A 14,456-nucleotide genomic window follows, 5' to 3' on the forward strand; every position below is an offset into this window, starting at 1 on the left:
ATTGAGTCAGAGCAAATGTTAAGTAATGAGGATGGGACAGAGTAAAATAAGGCTTCAATATGATTATTATCTATAAGGAAACAAGCTTCAAGATTATATGTGTGGGAAGGACTTGGGAGTAGACTTCATCCCTAACCTGCTGACAGTCCCATATGAGGAGAATAGTTAGAGGTAAACTATATTTTTGTAGATATTAAAATAGCTTTCAGGTATGTGAATAAGGAAATAGCAAGCTGTTGATATCCTAAGTAAAACCTAACTTAGATTATGCTTCTCAAGTTTGGTCACCACAACTAAAGGAGCTCAAAGACTTAAAGGGAAGATCCTGAGCAGGGCAGGCAACAAAGATGGTTCCAGAACTAAGAGAGCTGAGTTACAGGGAGAGATAAAGGCTTTAAATTTGCCCACCTTGGAAGACAAAAGAGTGAGGGGTGACTTGATGACAATCTTTAAGTTTTTAAAGCAGATCAATGATGTGGACAGTGACCAGTTCTTCAAGAGATGTAAAGATGGAACAAACAGAGGGCATAGCATTAATTCAAGCAAGAAACTTTTTAAAAAAGATGTAAAGTAGTACTTTTACAGTACAATAGTGGTGGATGATTGCAGTAAGATGACTGAAGACATGGTTAATGCAAACAGCATACACATACAAATAGGTGATTGCATAAGCTGCTAAGTTTTCAGCAGTTCACACGTCATGATCATTAGCACAAGTATGCATTTATATACTTTCATGATGTACTGATTAAGTGTTACTTGGCTTTGCCAGCAAGAATTTACATTGCAAGTGAAAGGTCAACTTTGGTGAGACTGTATCATGGAGAGTACAGTCTTGTCACAGAACTTCTTTCTCCAAATAAGTTCATATTTCCCGCTGCAGGAAATAGTGAAGCCTTGGAATGCAGGAGCCTTTAGAAAGAGGTCTTTGGTAACAAATGGACTCTTTCATAGAAATTGGCTCTTGGGTAATTATATATATATGAATAAGACACTGATTAGAATGATCTATGACAGTCCTGTGGATTTTTCTTTTTATTTTTGGAATTATTGTCAGCTAAAGCATTCTATTCATATTTCCCATTTTCAGTGTATTTACTACAGTATTGCGCTGCTTGGAGCCACAAATAGACCCTTCAGTCAACCCCATCCTCTCTCCAAGCTTTTTGGTAGATGCACTTGGAAAAATGATTTCTGGAGCAGCAAAGATATTACAACACCAGTGGGAAGAAGCTCTGCTAGATGCTCTTAATCAAGTGAGATCTTTCGTTTCTATCTTTTTTTTTTTTTTTTTTTTGCATGAAACCAGATGCACACACACATGCAGAAAGAGAGAGACCAACACAGGAGGGCAGGCATACATTTAATTATGCCCATTAAATACACACAGTTGGCATAAGCTGAGGTTTATATTTTTTTTTATTAAGTTGTATAACCTTTTTTATGGGGTTTCTGCAGGTTCAGGGCTGTTGTATGATTGTTGTATAATCATTAACAAGGAAGAGATGTACTTCTTTGTAATGAGAAGTTTTGTGACAGAATTGTACATAGTTTTGTCCACTGATGATGATACGACCCTGCTAACGGTGACTTTATGCTCCTGATGTAACATCATTCAAACAAAGTTTGGTAACACCAGCTGAGGCATATATATATTTATCTGTTTATAATTGCCTCAATACTCTATTCTTGATTGGGTCTTGGAGTTACTCTAGGACTCTTCCCATTAGCTCCTTAAGCAACAATGCTATGTTACTTCTAGTAGCAGGGAAAGTAAAGATTAAAAAATCTTTGTTGATACTTTGCTTCTAATGATACAACCTCACTTAAGATGACTTTTCATTTTTGATGTTAACCCATGTAGGCAGATGTGTTAACACCGGGATATGTAAATATTCTCTCTTCTTTCATACTTGTTCACTGTTTCCCACGTTGGTAGGATGATCCCAGGAACAGATGATATAAAAGCCTCATTTGCTCACATCCATTCTCTAGCTGTCATTTGTAATGCATGGAAACCACAGGCCCACAGACCTTTTTGAGGTTTTCCCCTAGCTGCTTCATGCGCCGTGGCTCATTCCATTGACAGCACAGTCCTCTACTGTATACCGCAATGCTCCAGTACACTTTATCTCATGCATACCTTTCTCCTTCCATATTCAGGCTCTGAGCTCTCAAAATCTTTTTCACTCCATGCTGTCATCTCCAATATGGTCTTTCAAATATAACAAACTGCAAACCACACAAAATAGAACACTCAAAACAATCGCTTGATCTCCAACAATCACAGTCACTTCAAACCTTCATTGTGAAACAAGATCTTCCCAATACACTCCCACTTTAACATACTTGGCACTCAGTTCTGTGCAACAGCATTAGACCTCCTCCCACCCAAATTACTCTGTAATTAACCACCAACTCCCAAGTAGAAATAAAAAGTCTACCCCTGCCTCACAGTTATGGAATTCCCCCACCCAAAAATAATTTAATATAGGCAAAACACATTCACACTAAGATAGCTTAGCAGGAACTACACATCCAGCTTCCAAGCTCAGTCTTAAACTCCAACTAACCAGACAAACCATCAGAAACCACACTCCCCAGACAGACATGTCACAGTGTCTCACACTCTGGACATCACCCATCACTACACTGCTTCAAACACCATTTCACCATGTCCCAAGACCCTTCATGTACATACTGCATCTACCATAATGAAGACACCAAGCACATACTAATTACATGCCTTGCACTCTCTGCACACACAACACTTTATGACCCATTGTCCTAACTGGTGGACATAGCCAGCTTCCTAAGTGCTGCAGGACCCATATGAATATAGAAGGGACTCTTGGGGCAGTAAGTAAATATGTAAGTATATGTAAGAATATTCATATACATATATATTTTTTTTCCATACTATCTGTCAATCTATCTATATCTCTTGATGCCCATTTCCTCCAGGAACTCATACCAAGGGGTTGTTCATGGCAAAAGTCTCCAGTTTCTTATGTTTTATTATTTTAATGTTAGCTAAGACAGCATGGGCAGATGAGGCCCTATGTGTATATATATATATTATTTATTTATTAATCTGCGCTACCTCGCAAACGCGGGAGACAGCGACAAAGTATAAAAAAAAAAAAAAATTTATTAATCTTAATCACTGTTTCCCTTATCAGCGAGGTAGTGCCAGGAAACAAAGAATGGCCCATCCACTCATATGCACATATATATATATATATATATATATATATATATATATATTTATTCATATTTATTATACCTTGTCGCTGTTTCCCGCATCAGCGAGGTAGCACAAGGAAACAGATGAAAGAATGGCCCAACCCACCCACATACACATGTATATACATACGCGTCCACACACGCACATAAACATACCCATACATTTCAACGTATACATATATATACATACACAGACATATACATATATACACATGTACATAACTCAGCTTGCTGCCTTTAATCATTCCTGTCACCACCCTGCCACACATGAAATAACAATTCCTTCCCCCCCGCATGCGTGCAAGGTAGTGCTAGGAAAAGACAACAAAGGCCACATTCATTCACACTCAGTCTCTAGCTGTCATGTATAATTCACTGAAACCACAGCTTCCTTTCCACATCCAGGCCTCACAAAACTTTCCATGGTTTACCCCATATGCTTCACATGCCCTGGTTCAATCCATTGACAGCACATCGACCCCGGTATACCACGTCATTCCAATTCACTCTATTCCTTGCTCACCTTTCACCCTCCTGCGTGTTCAGGCCCCGATCGCTCAAAATATTTTTCACTCCATATACATACATAGTGACTTACTTCCCAAGGCCTCTCATCCCCAACAGACTGAATGCTCGCCCCTCTCTCCAAAGCTATTGCATTTACCTCCCTAACCACCCCATCCAGAAACAACTTAAACAACCATGGGGACATCACACACCCCTGCTGCAGACCGACATATACTGGGAACCAGTCTCTCTCCTCTCTTCTTACTCGTACACATGCCTTACATCCTGGATAAAAACTTTTCACTGCTTCTAGCAACTTACCTCCCATACCATATACTCTTAAGACCTTCCACAGAGCATCTCTATCAGCCCTATCTTATGCCTTTTCCAGATCCATAAATGCTACATACTAATCCATCTGTTTTTCTAACTATTTCTCACATACATTGTTCAAAGCAAACACCTGATCTGCACATCCTCTGCCACTTCTGAAACCACACTGCTCTTCCCCAATCTGATGCTCCGTGCATGCCTTCACCCTTTCAGTCTGTACCCTCCCATACAATTTCGCACGAATACTCAATAGACTTATGCCTCTGTAGTTTGAACACTCACCTTTATCCCCTTTGCCTTTGTACAGTGGCACTATGCATGCATTCTGCCAGTCCTCAGGCACTTCACCATGGTCCATACATACATTGCATGTCCTTAACTATCAGTCAACAACATAGTCACCCCCTTTTTTAATGAATTCCACTGCAGTACCATCCAAACCTGCTGCCTTGCCAGATTTCATATTCTGCAAAGCTTTCACTACCTCTTCTCTCTCAACCAAACCATTGTCCCAGACCCTCTCACTTTTCACGCAACCCTAACAAAACACCCTATATCTGCCACTCTATCATCAAACACATTCAACAAACCTTCAAAATACTCACTCCATGTGCTTCCCACTTCATCACTACGTGTTATTACTTCCCCACTTGCCCCCTTCACCGATGTTCCCATTTGTTCTTGTCTTATGCACGTTATTTACCACCTTCTAAAACATCTTTTTATTCTTCCTAAGGTTTAATGATACTCTGTTACCCCATCTCTCATTTGTCCTCTTTTTCACCTCTTGCACCTTTCTTTTGACCTCCTGCCACTTTCTTTTATACATTTCGCAGTCGTTTGCACTCCTTCCTTCCAAGTATTGTCCAAATGCTTCTCTTTTCTCTTTCACTAACAACTTTACTTCATCCCAACACTCACTTCCCTTTCTAATCTGCCCAGAGCTTGTTCCCTTTACCCACCCTATGACTCACTTCCTCTTCCATGACTGTTCCATTTTCTGCCGTGTCTACTTGCCTGTATCTTAAACACTTCACTTCCTCCAATTTTTCTCAGTTCTCTTTTATTTACACTTACTCTCAACATCCTTCTTTTTCACACACTTCCAAACTTAGTCACCAACTTTTGCATTTCCTTACTCAAATCTGTCACCAGTGCTGTGTCATCAGCAAACAACAACTAACTTGCTCTCTGTAGCCCCTCTTTACCCCTACAGAATGCATATACCTTCCTGTCCACCCCATCCATATACAAATTGAATAGCCATGATGATGCCATTAAAGGCTTGAGGGCTGTGGCTCCCAATAACCTGATTGACCAACGACCAAATCCAACAGGTATACACCAGGTATCCTGTAATCTTGCTCAGCCATTTAAGTGTGAACCTTACTTCATCATATCAGATTTGTGGTTTATGAAATAATGGCCTGTGAATTCACTTATAGGAAATCCTTTTTAAGCAAGGGAAAGTTCTATGACACAGTGAGTCCTGTTTAAGACAAAACAAAATGACCATGGATTTTATGTCCCTGGACTGCTTGAAAGTATTTGACACTGTACCACATTGGAGGTTGGAGTGTAAGTTTCGAGTAGGATTAAACAAAAATGTACCAAGTTCCTCAGTTAATGTTCCTAAGAATGAGTTCAGAATTTTGTTTTCCTGAAGTATCATGATTGATTATATTTTTTTTTTTTTTTTTTTTTTATACTTTGTCGCTGTCTCCCGCGTTTGCGAGGTAGCGCAAGGAAACAGACGAAAGAAATGGCCCCCCCCCCATACACATGTATATACACACGTCCACACACGCAAATATACATACCTACACAGCTTTCCATGGTTTACCCCAGATGCTTCACATGCCTTGAATCAATCCACTGACAGCACATCAGCCCCGGTATACCACATCGCTCCAATTCACTCTATTCCTTGCCCTCCTTTCACCCTCCTGCATGTTCAGGCCCCGATCACACAAAATCTTTTTCACTCCATCTTTCCACCTCCAATTTGGTCTCCCTCTTCTCCTTGTTCCCTCCACCTCCGACACATATATCCTCTTGGTCAATCTTTCCTCACTCATCCTCTCCATGCGCCCAAACCACTTCAAAACACCCTCTTCTGCTCTCTCAACCACGCTCTTTTTATTTCCACACATCTCTCTTACCCTTACGTTACTCACTCGATCAAACCACCTCACACCACACATTGTCCTCAAACATCTCATTTCCAGCACATCCATCCTCCTGCACACAACTCTATCCATAGCCCACGCCTCGCAACCATACAACATTGTTGGAACCACTATTCCTTCAAACATACCCATTTTTGCTTTCCGAGATAATGTTCTCGACTTCCACACATTCTTCAAGGCCCCCAGAATTTTCGCCCCCTCCCCCACCCTATGATCCACTTCCGCTTCCATGGTTCCATCCGCTGCCAGATCCACTCCCAGATATCTAAAACACTTCACTTCCTCCAGTTTTTCTCCATTCAAACTCACCTCCCAATTGACTTGACCCTCAACCCTACTGTACCTAATAACCTTGCTCTTATTCACATTTACTATTAACTTTCTTCTTCCACACACTTTACCAAACTCAGTCACCAGCTTCTGCAGTTTCACACATGAATCAGCCACCAGCGCTGTGTCATCAGCGAACAACAACTGACTCACTTCCCAAGCTCTCTCATCCCCAACAGACTTCATACTTGCCCCTCTTTCCAAAACTCTTGCATTTACCTCCCTAACAACCCCATCCATAAACAAATTAAACAACCATGGAGACATCACACACCCCTGTCGCAAACCTACATTCACTGAGAACCAATCACTTTCCTCTCTTCCTACACGTACACATGCCTTACATCCTCGATAAAAACTTTTCACTGCTTCTAACAACTTTCCTCCCACACCATATATTCTTAATACCTTCCACAGAGCATCTCTATCAACTCTATCATATGCCTTCTCCAGATCCATAAATGCTACATACAAATCCATTTGCTTTTCTAAGTATTTCTCACATACATTCTTCAAAGCAAACACCTGATCCACACATCCTCTACCACTTCTGAAACCACACTGCTCTTCCCCAATCTGATGCTCTGTACATGCCTTCACCCTCTCAATTAATACACTCCCATATAATTTACCAGGAATACTCAACAAACTTATACCTCTGTAATTTGAGCACTCACTCTTATCCCCTTTGCCTTTGTACAATGGCACTATGCACGCATTCTGCCAATCCTCAGGCACCTCACCATGAGTCATACATACATTAAATAACCTTACCAACCAGTCAACAATACAGTCACCCCCTTTTTTAATAAATTCCACTGCAATACCATCCAAACCTGCTGCCTTGCCGGCTTTCATCTTCCGCAAAGCTTTCACTACCTCTTCTCTGTTTACCAAATCATTTTCCCTAACCCTCTCACTTTGCACACCACCTCGACCAAAACACCCTATATCTGCCACTCAAAGCTGTGTAGGTATGCACACCTGCGCATGCGGACACATGTATATACATGTGTATGGGGGGGGGGGGCGGGGCCACTTCTCTCGCCTGCTTCCCCGCACCACCCCGCAAACGCGGGAGACAGCGACAAAGTATAATAATAATAATAATAATAATATACATATATATATATATATATATATATATATATATATATATATATATATATATATATATATATATATATATATATATATTTCTTTTTTTTTTTTTTTGATTATATTATTGATGTAAAAGAAATTGATAGAATTACTCGACTCCTCATGCAGTGGGTGAAAAGTCTTCTTCAGCAAGGTAGTGTCATCATTAGTGGGCAAAAGTAAATTCAGTCTTGTTGAGGAAGTTCTCATCCCAGAAGAGTCCATTATTTCCCTGCTACTGGATTTAGTTACACATCTTGAAACTGGAAGAGCCCCATAAAAGGTTTCATGGGATTGTATGATTAAGAAATTAAAAGGTAATAAAAGTTAGTGCAAGATTTGATAATTCTGTCAATACTTTTATTTTCAGGTATGCCTGGTTCTCATTCCGTATAGTCAGAACATGTCTGAATTGCAAGGTCATTTTTGTGGTGTAATAGACCTGCAGCAGAAACTCATCGAAAATTTTGGATTTGCTACCATATCATCATATCTTACACTCCTCACTCAGGTATGTTATCACTGATCAGCTCCAGTGGTCAGAAAATTTGGTGATTGGTAAAATGCAAACATTTTGGATTATTATTTTGGGTTCTTCTGTCCTTGATGAATGGCAGGTGAGACACACAATAGGTTTTTTTTCAATGTTCAGGCAAGAATGATGTAATGACATGGATCGTAAGATCAGCTGGTGCATATTTACTTAAGTTAAACTCAGCTAGTGCTATTTTATGAAAAACAGACTTAGCCAGTAAGGAGTCAGATTTGACTTCAGATTAGCAGTAACCCCATGCCTCAGGCCTAGAAGAGGACAAAGAGAATTTACAGAAAGACAGGGATTTAATTTGTAAATAGGCAGAAGAGAACCTAATGGAATTTAATGAAGATATTATTGGCCAAATAAAGTATGGAACTACTACCAGTGTTGCTATATCACCCTGTAGAGACCCATAAGGTAAAGAAAAGAATGTGAAGCAAATGTTAAAGATCTAGGAATTGTTGGAAATGAGAGGCACATTGTTAATGCAGTACTATAGATCCAGATATTGTAATGAGAATCTTCACAATGAAATACAAAGCTGATGATGAAGATGTTCACTTTATACATATGAAGCAAAACTGAATACTGCTGTGTTGCATCATCACCAGGTAAACATGTGAAAATATATAACTTAGAACACAGAAACACTTCACAAGTAAACATAAAGGAATAGAAATCCAAAATTATTGCAAAAACTTAAAAGAAAGAAAACTTTGCAGTCTAGAAGAGAGGAGAGAGACATAAAGTATTTACCTATTTATATTGTTTGGGAAGATGTTTTACACATGTGGGCCCCCATGTCTTGAACATTCTCTACGATACAAAGGAATTCAAACGGCAACAGATCACCGGGTCCTTTCGAGGCCAATTGTGATAGTGGAAGATATCAGAAACTAGATGCAGGTATTCAGATAATTTAAAGGGGATAACTTAGGATAACCTACTGATTTTCATTGTGACTATGGAGTTGCAAATAATCATACACCTTTTTATTTTTCTTTATGCTGTTTACATTAACCATGTCTTTAGTTTATTCCATTCATCCCTCACCCTCAAACTATAAAAGTACTTCTTCCCATCTTTCCAAAAGAATTTCTTGCTTATTTTCATATTCTGTCCTCTGGTTATTCCCTTTGTACATCTCTTGAAGAACTGTTCACATGGAAGACACACAGCTGATGAGTGTTCATTATGCACATAAGAAGCAAAATTAAATTCTCTGGTGTCTCATGGTCATAACAAAAAATGAAATAATCAGAGCAAAGAGAATTCAGAAACACTTTATTTGGTTAACCAATCTTACAACTTATTGGCAAAATATGTAGTGGCCAGAATCAAGAATTGGCCTTTCTTCTTTCAAGCTTGAGAGTGTTTAAAGTTTCATATTTCTTGAATGCAATTTAGTTTTTCGTGAATTTCTTTGATCTCATACAGTACCATGAAGTTGAATACCTTTTCTGTCCTCAAGCTCCACTGTTCCCTGTAATTTAAATTGCTTTGTTCTTGTCAAAACTAAATTGTCATTCAATGCCACATTTCAGCATACACATTCAGTATCAGGATGGTATCATCCACATTAGTTTTCCATATAATTTTTTGAGGAAGATAGCAATGCACTGAAACCACAGCTCCCTCTCCACATCCAGGCCCCACAAAACTTTCCATGGTTTACCCCAGATGCTTCACATACCCTGATTCACTCCATTGACAGCACGTCGACCCCGGTATACCACATCGATCCAATTCACTCTATTCCTTGCCCGCCTTTCACCCTCCTGAATATTCAGGCCCCGATCACTCAAAATCTTTTTTTTTTTTTTTCTACAGATGTTGAAGCAAATTGGCAGCAGCCTTTCAGTCAAGTTTATTCAGAAAATATTGGGTAAAGACTCTCCCTTACGAAGTCTACGATTATCTCCTCACCATGCAGTATGGCAGACAACCTTGGGAGTGTATCATGCTGTCCTTAGCCTCAAGAATGTGCCACTGTTACAGGAAGCTTATAATTATATTTTGGCTGACTTACAGGTAAGTTTTATTCTATTGGTATTGGAATTTATATTAACATTATAGTTAGGTAGTGGAACAGGGTTGAGACTTCTTCATGACTTGAAGTGGGAATTGATACACTCTAGTTTGTTCTACACTCTAGTTTGCTCTTACAATTTCTTTAGACTTTTTATGTTAGTAATCCTGTTAACCCTGATTGCTCGTTGAAATTTGACTTCAAGAATCATTTGAATGATCATTGGATAAATGTAGTAATTCTTCCAAAGGATTAAGGGAAAGGGAATAAAATTGATGTAAGGATTACAGAGGAATGTCTTCTCAGCATACTCAGGGTACTTAGCAAAATGTACGATAGGATGTTGATTGATTTTGGCATTACTGGAATCTGCCTGCTTGTGGTTACACGGCAAGTGAAAGATCAAAGAACTTCTCTCCAAAATTTTTGGAGTCCATCCTTTTTTGTACTGATAGTTGTCCAGCCTTAAAGCTAGACCTTAGGAGAAGGGTCCTAGGGTTATATAATGAAAGTGATAATTATTGATTGATTTATATTAAGATGATTAGTGTACCCCTTTTGAAGAGCTTGATGGGTGTAGGAAGGAAAGAGGGTGTAGATCAGACAGTTTGTGCTTACACATGTACTTGAAGAAGTTTTGAAAAAAGTGAATATATATAGACTGTATATGATGTGCATGGAAGACTTTTTAATGCTATTAAGAACTATTTGTGATTGAAATAGTACCTCTGTGAAAGGTGTTACAAGTGAGTGGTTTGAAATAATTGTGGGAATACATCACAGTTGTTTTGATGTTACCATGATTGTTGTTTGTTTTTATGAAATAGACATTATGTGAGATGAGTTGATTATGCTGGAGAAATAGAATGGGAGTTGTCACAGTTGCTTTATGCAGATGATGTTATGTTGTTTGCTTTGCTAAATCAGAGGAGTGGATGGATAAAATGTTGGACCACTTTAATGATGCATGTAGGAGGAGGGTGTTGAAAGTAAATATGGATTGATGGAAGACTCTGGAATGTCAGATGATCATATAACATCCATTTTCAAAATGAGGAACTGGAAGTTAAAGATGAATTCAGATGTTTGGGAGCTATGTTTAGTAAGATTGTTGATAGGAGATTTGAAGCTAAGAGAGATATGCAACTGAGAAAATTTGGACATGTGCTGAAAGTGGTATTCCTAAACTCCAGAAGTCAAGAATACTGAGGTAGAGTGCTTGGAATACACCTTTATTACCAATCACTATCGAGGATGTAAGGCATGTGTACGTGTAGGAAGAGAGGAAAGTGATTGGTTCTCAGTGAATGTAGGTTTGTGGCAGGGGTGTGTGTGATGTCTCCATGGTTGTTTAATTTGTTTATGGATGGGGTTGTTAGGGAGGTGAATGCAAGAGCTTTGGAAAGAGGGGCAAGTATGCAGTCTGTTGTCGATGAGAAAGCTTGGGAAGTGGGTCAGTTGTTGTTTGCTGATGATACAGCGCTGGTGGCTGATTCATGTGAGAAACTGCAGAAACTGGTGACTGAGTTTGGTAAAGTGTGTGAAAGAAGAAAGTTAAGAGTAAATGTGAATAAGAGCAAGGTTATTAGGTACAGTAGGGTTGAGGGTCAAGTCATTTGGGAGGTAAGTTTGAATGGAGAAAAACTGGAGGAAGTAAAGTGTTTTAGATATCTGGGAGTGGATCTGGCAGCGGATGGAACCATGGAAGCGGAAGTGAATCATAGGGTGGGGGAGGGGGCGAAAATCCTGGGAGCCTTGAAGAATGTGTGGAAGTCGAGAACATTATCTCGGAAAGCAAAAATGGGTATGTTTGAAGGAATAGTGGTTCCAACAATGTTGTATGGTTGCAAGGCGTGGGCTATGGATAGAGTGGTACGCAGGAGGGTGGATGTGCTGGAAATGAGATGTTTGAGGACAATTTATCGTGTGAGGTGGTTTGATCGAGTAAGTTATGTAAGGGTAAGAAACATGTGTGGAAATAAAGAGAGCGTGGTTGAGAGAGCAGAAGAGGGTGTTTTGAAATGGTTTGGGCACACGGAGAGAATGAGTGAGGAAAGATTGACCAAGAGGATGTATGTGTCGGAGGTGGAGGGAACGAGGAGAAGTGGAAGACCAAATTGGAGGTGGAAAGATGGAGTGAAAAAGATTTTGAGTGATCGGGGCCCGAACATGCAGGAGGGTGAAAGGCGGGCAAGGAATAGAGTGAATTGGATCGATGTGGTATACCGGGGTTGACGTGATGTCTTTGGGTTGAATCAGGGCATGTGAAGCGTCTGGGGTAAACCATGGAAAGTTCTATAGGGCCTGGATGTGGAAAGGGAGCTGTGGTTATGGGCATTATTGCATGACAGCTAGAGACTGAGTGTGAACCAATGGGGCCTTTGTTGTCTTTTCCTAGGGCTACCTCTCATACATGAGGGGGGAGGGGGATGTTATCCCATGTGTGGCGAGGTGGCGATGGGAATGAATAAAGGCAGACAGTGTGAATTGTGTGCATGTGTATATATGTATGTGTCTGTGTGTGTATATATATGTGTACATTGAGATGTATGGGTATGTATATTTGCGTGTGTGGACGTGTATGTATATACATGTGTATGGGGGTGGGTTGGGCCATTTCTTTTGTCTGTTTCCTTGCGCTACCTCGCAAACGCGGGAGACAGCAACAAAGCAAAATAAAAAAAATATATATATATTTATTTATTTTATATTATACTTTGTCGCTGTCTCCCGCGTTTGCGAGGTAGCGCAAGGAAACAGACGAAAGAAATGGCCCAACCCACCCCCATACACATGTATATACATACGTCCACACACGCAAATATACATACCTACACAGCTTTCCATGGTTTACCCCAGACGCTTCACATGCCCCGATTCAATCCACTGACAGCACGTCAACCCCGGTATACCACATCGCTCCAATTCACTCTATTCCTTGCCCTCCTTTCACCCTCCTGCATGTTCAGGCCCCGATCACACAAAATCTTTTTCACTCCATCTTTCCACCTCCAATTTGGTCTCCCTCTTCTCCTCGTTCCTTCCACCTCTGACACATATATCCTCTTGGTCAATCTTTCCTCACTCATTCTCTCCATGTGCCCAAACCATTTCAAAACACCCTCCTCTGCTCTCTCAACCACGCTCTTTTTATTTCCACACATCTCTCTTACCTTTACGTTACTTACTCGATCAAACCACCTCACACCACACATTGTCCTCAAACATCTCATTTCCAGCACATCCATCCTCCTGCGCACAACTCTATCCATAGCCCACGCCTCGCAACCATACAACATTGTTGGAACCACTATTCCTTCAAACATACCTATTTTTGCTTTCCGAGATAATGTTCTCGACTTCCACACATTCTTCAAGGCTCCCAGAATTTTCGCCCCCTCCCCCACCCTATGATCCACTTCCGCTTCCATGGTTCCATCCGCTGCCAGATCCACTCCCAGATATCTAAAACACTTCACTTCCTCCAGTTTTTCTCCATTCAAACTCACCTCCCAATTGACTTGACCCTCAACCCTACTGTACCTAATAACCTTGCTCTTATTCACATTTACTCTTAACTTTCTTCTTTCACACACTTTACCAAACTCAGTCACCAGCTTCTGCAGTTTCTCACATGAATCAGCCACCAGCGCTGTATCATCAGCGAACAACAACTGACTCACTTCCCAAGCTCTCTCATCCCCAACAGACTTCATACTTGCCCCTCTTTCCAAAACTCTTGCATTCACCTCCCTAACAATATTTTCATTTGCCCCTTATGTATTTGCATGTTAATATATGTACATACATTTTAATTTTCAGCTTGCCCATCATGTATTGGTACCAGGTAGAGATGATTTTACCACCTCTAGTGTATTAGAAGGTGTTTTATATAATGAAACTGAGGCGACAGTTTTGCTCATGTATTACATGACAGTACTTGCTGAGGTAAGTTGTCTTGCTCATGTGATATGAGTACTAAGTTATATTCTATTATTTATGATGAAGGATTAGCGATTACTTTTTAAAAGATAAAACATATTTGCATTCTAGTAGCTCTCCTCCTGCACCATATATACCTAAGACTTTCCACAGGCATCTGCATTAACCTGATCATATGCTTTCTCCAGATCCGTAAATGCAA

General features: G+C 40.1%; 1 protein-coding gene across 2 annotated transcripts in view; it reads left to right on the plus strand.

Moving 5' to 3' along the window:
- nonC (serine/threonine-protein kinase Smg1) overlaps nt 1-14,456 on the plus strand; it is a 455,954-nt gene that overhangs the window by 216,854 nt on the left and 224,644 nt on the right. For both annotated transcript variants that reach the window (XM_071692708.1, XM_071692701.1), the window contains exons 9-12: nt 1,091-1,256; nt 8,116-8,256; nt 10,114-10,314; nt 14,135-14,260. In XM_071692708.1, coding sequence (XP_071548809.1) covers nt 1,091-1,256; nt 8,116-8,256; nt 10,114-10,314; nt 14,135-14,260 — 634 coding nt within the window. The remainder of the gene's footprint in view (nt 1-1,090; nt 1,257-8,115; nt 8,257-10,113; nt 10,315-14,134; nt 14,261-14,456) is intronic.

The sequence above is a fragment of the Panulirus ornatus genome, chromosome 4, assembly GCF_036320965.1.
Source record: "Panulirus ornatus isolate Po-2019 chromosome 4, ASM3632096v1, whole genome shotgun sequence".
NCBI lineage: Eukaryota > Metazoa > Arthropoda > Malacostraca > Decapoda > Palinuridae > Panulirus > Panulirus ornatus.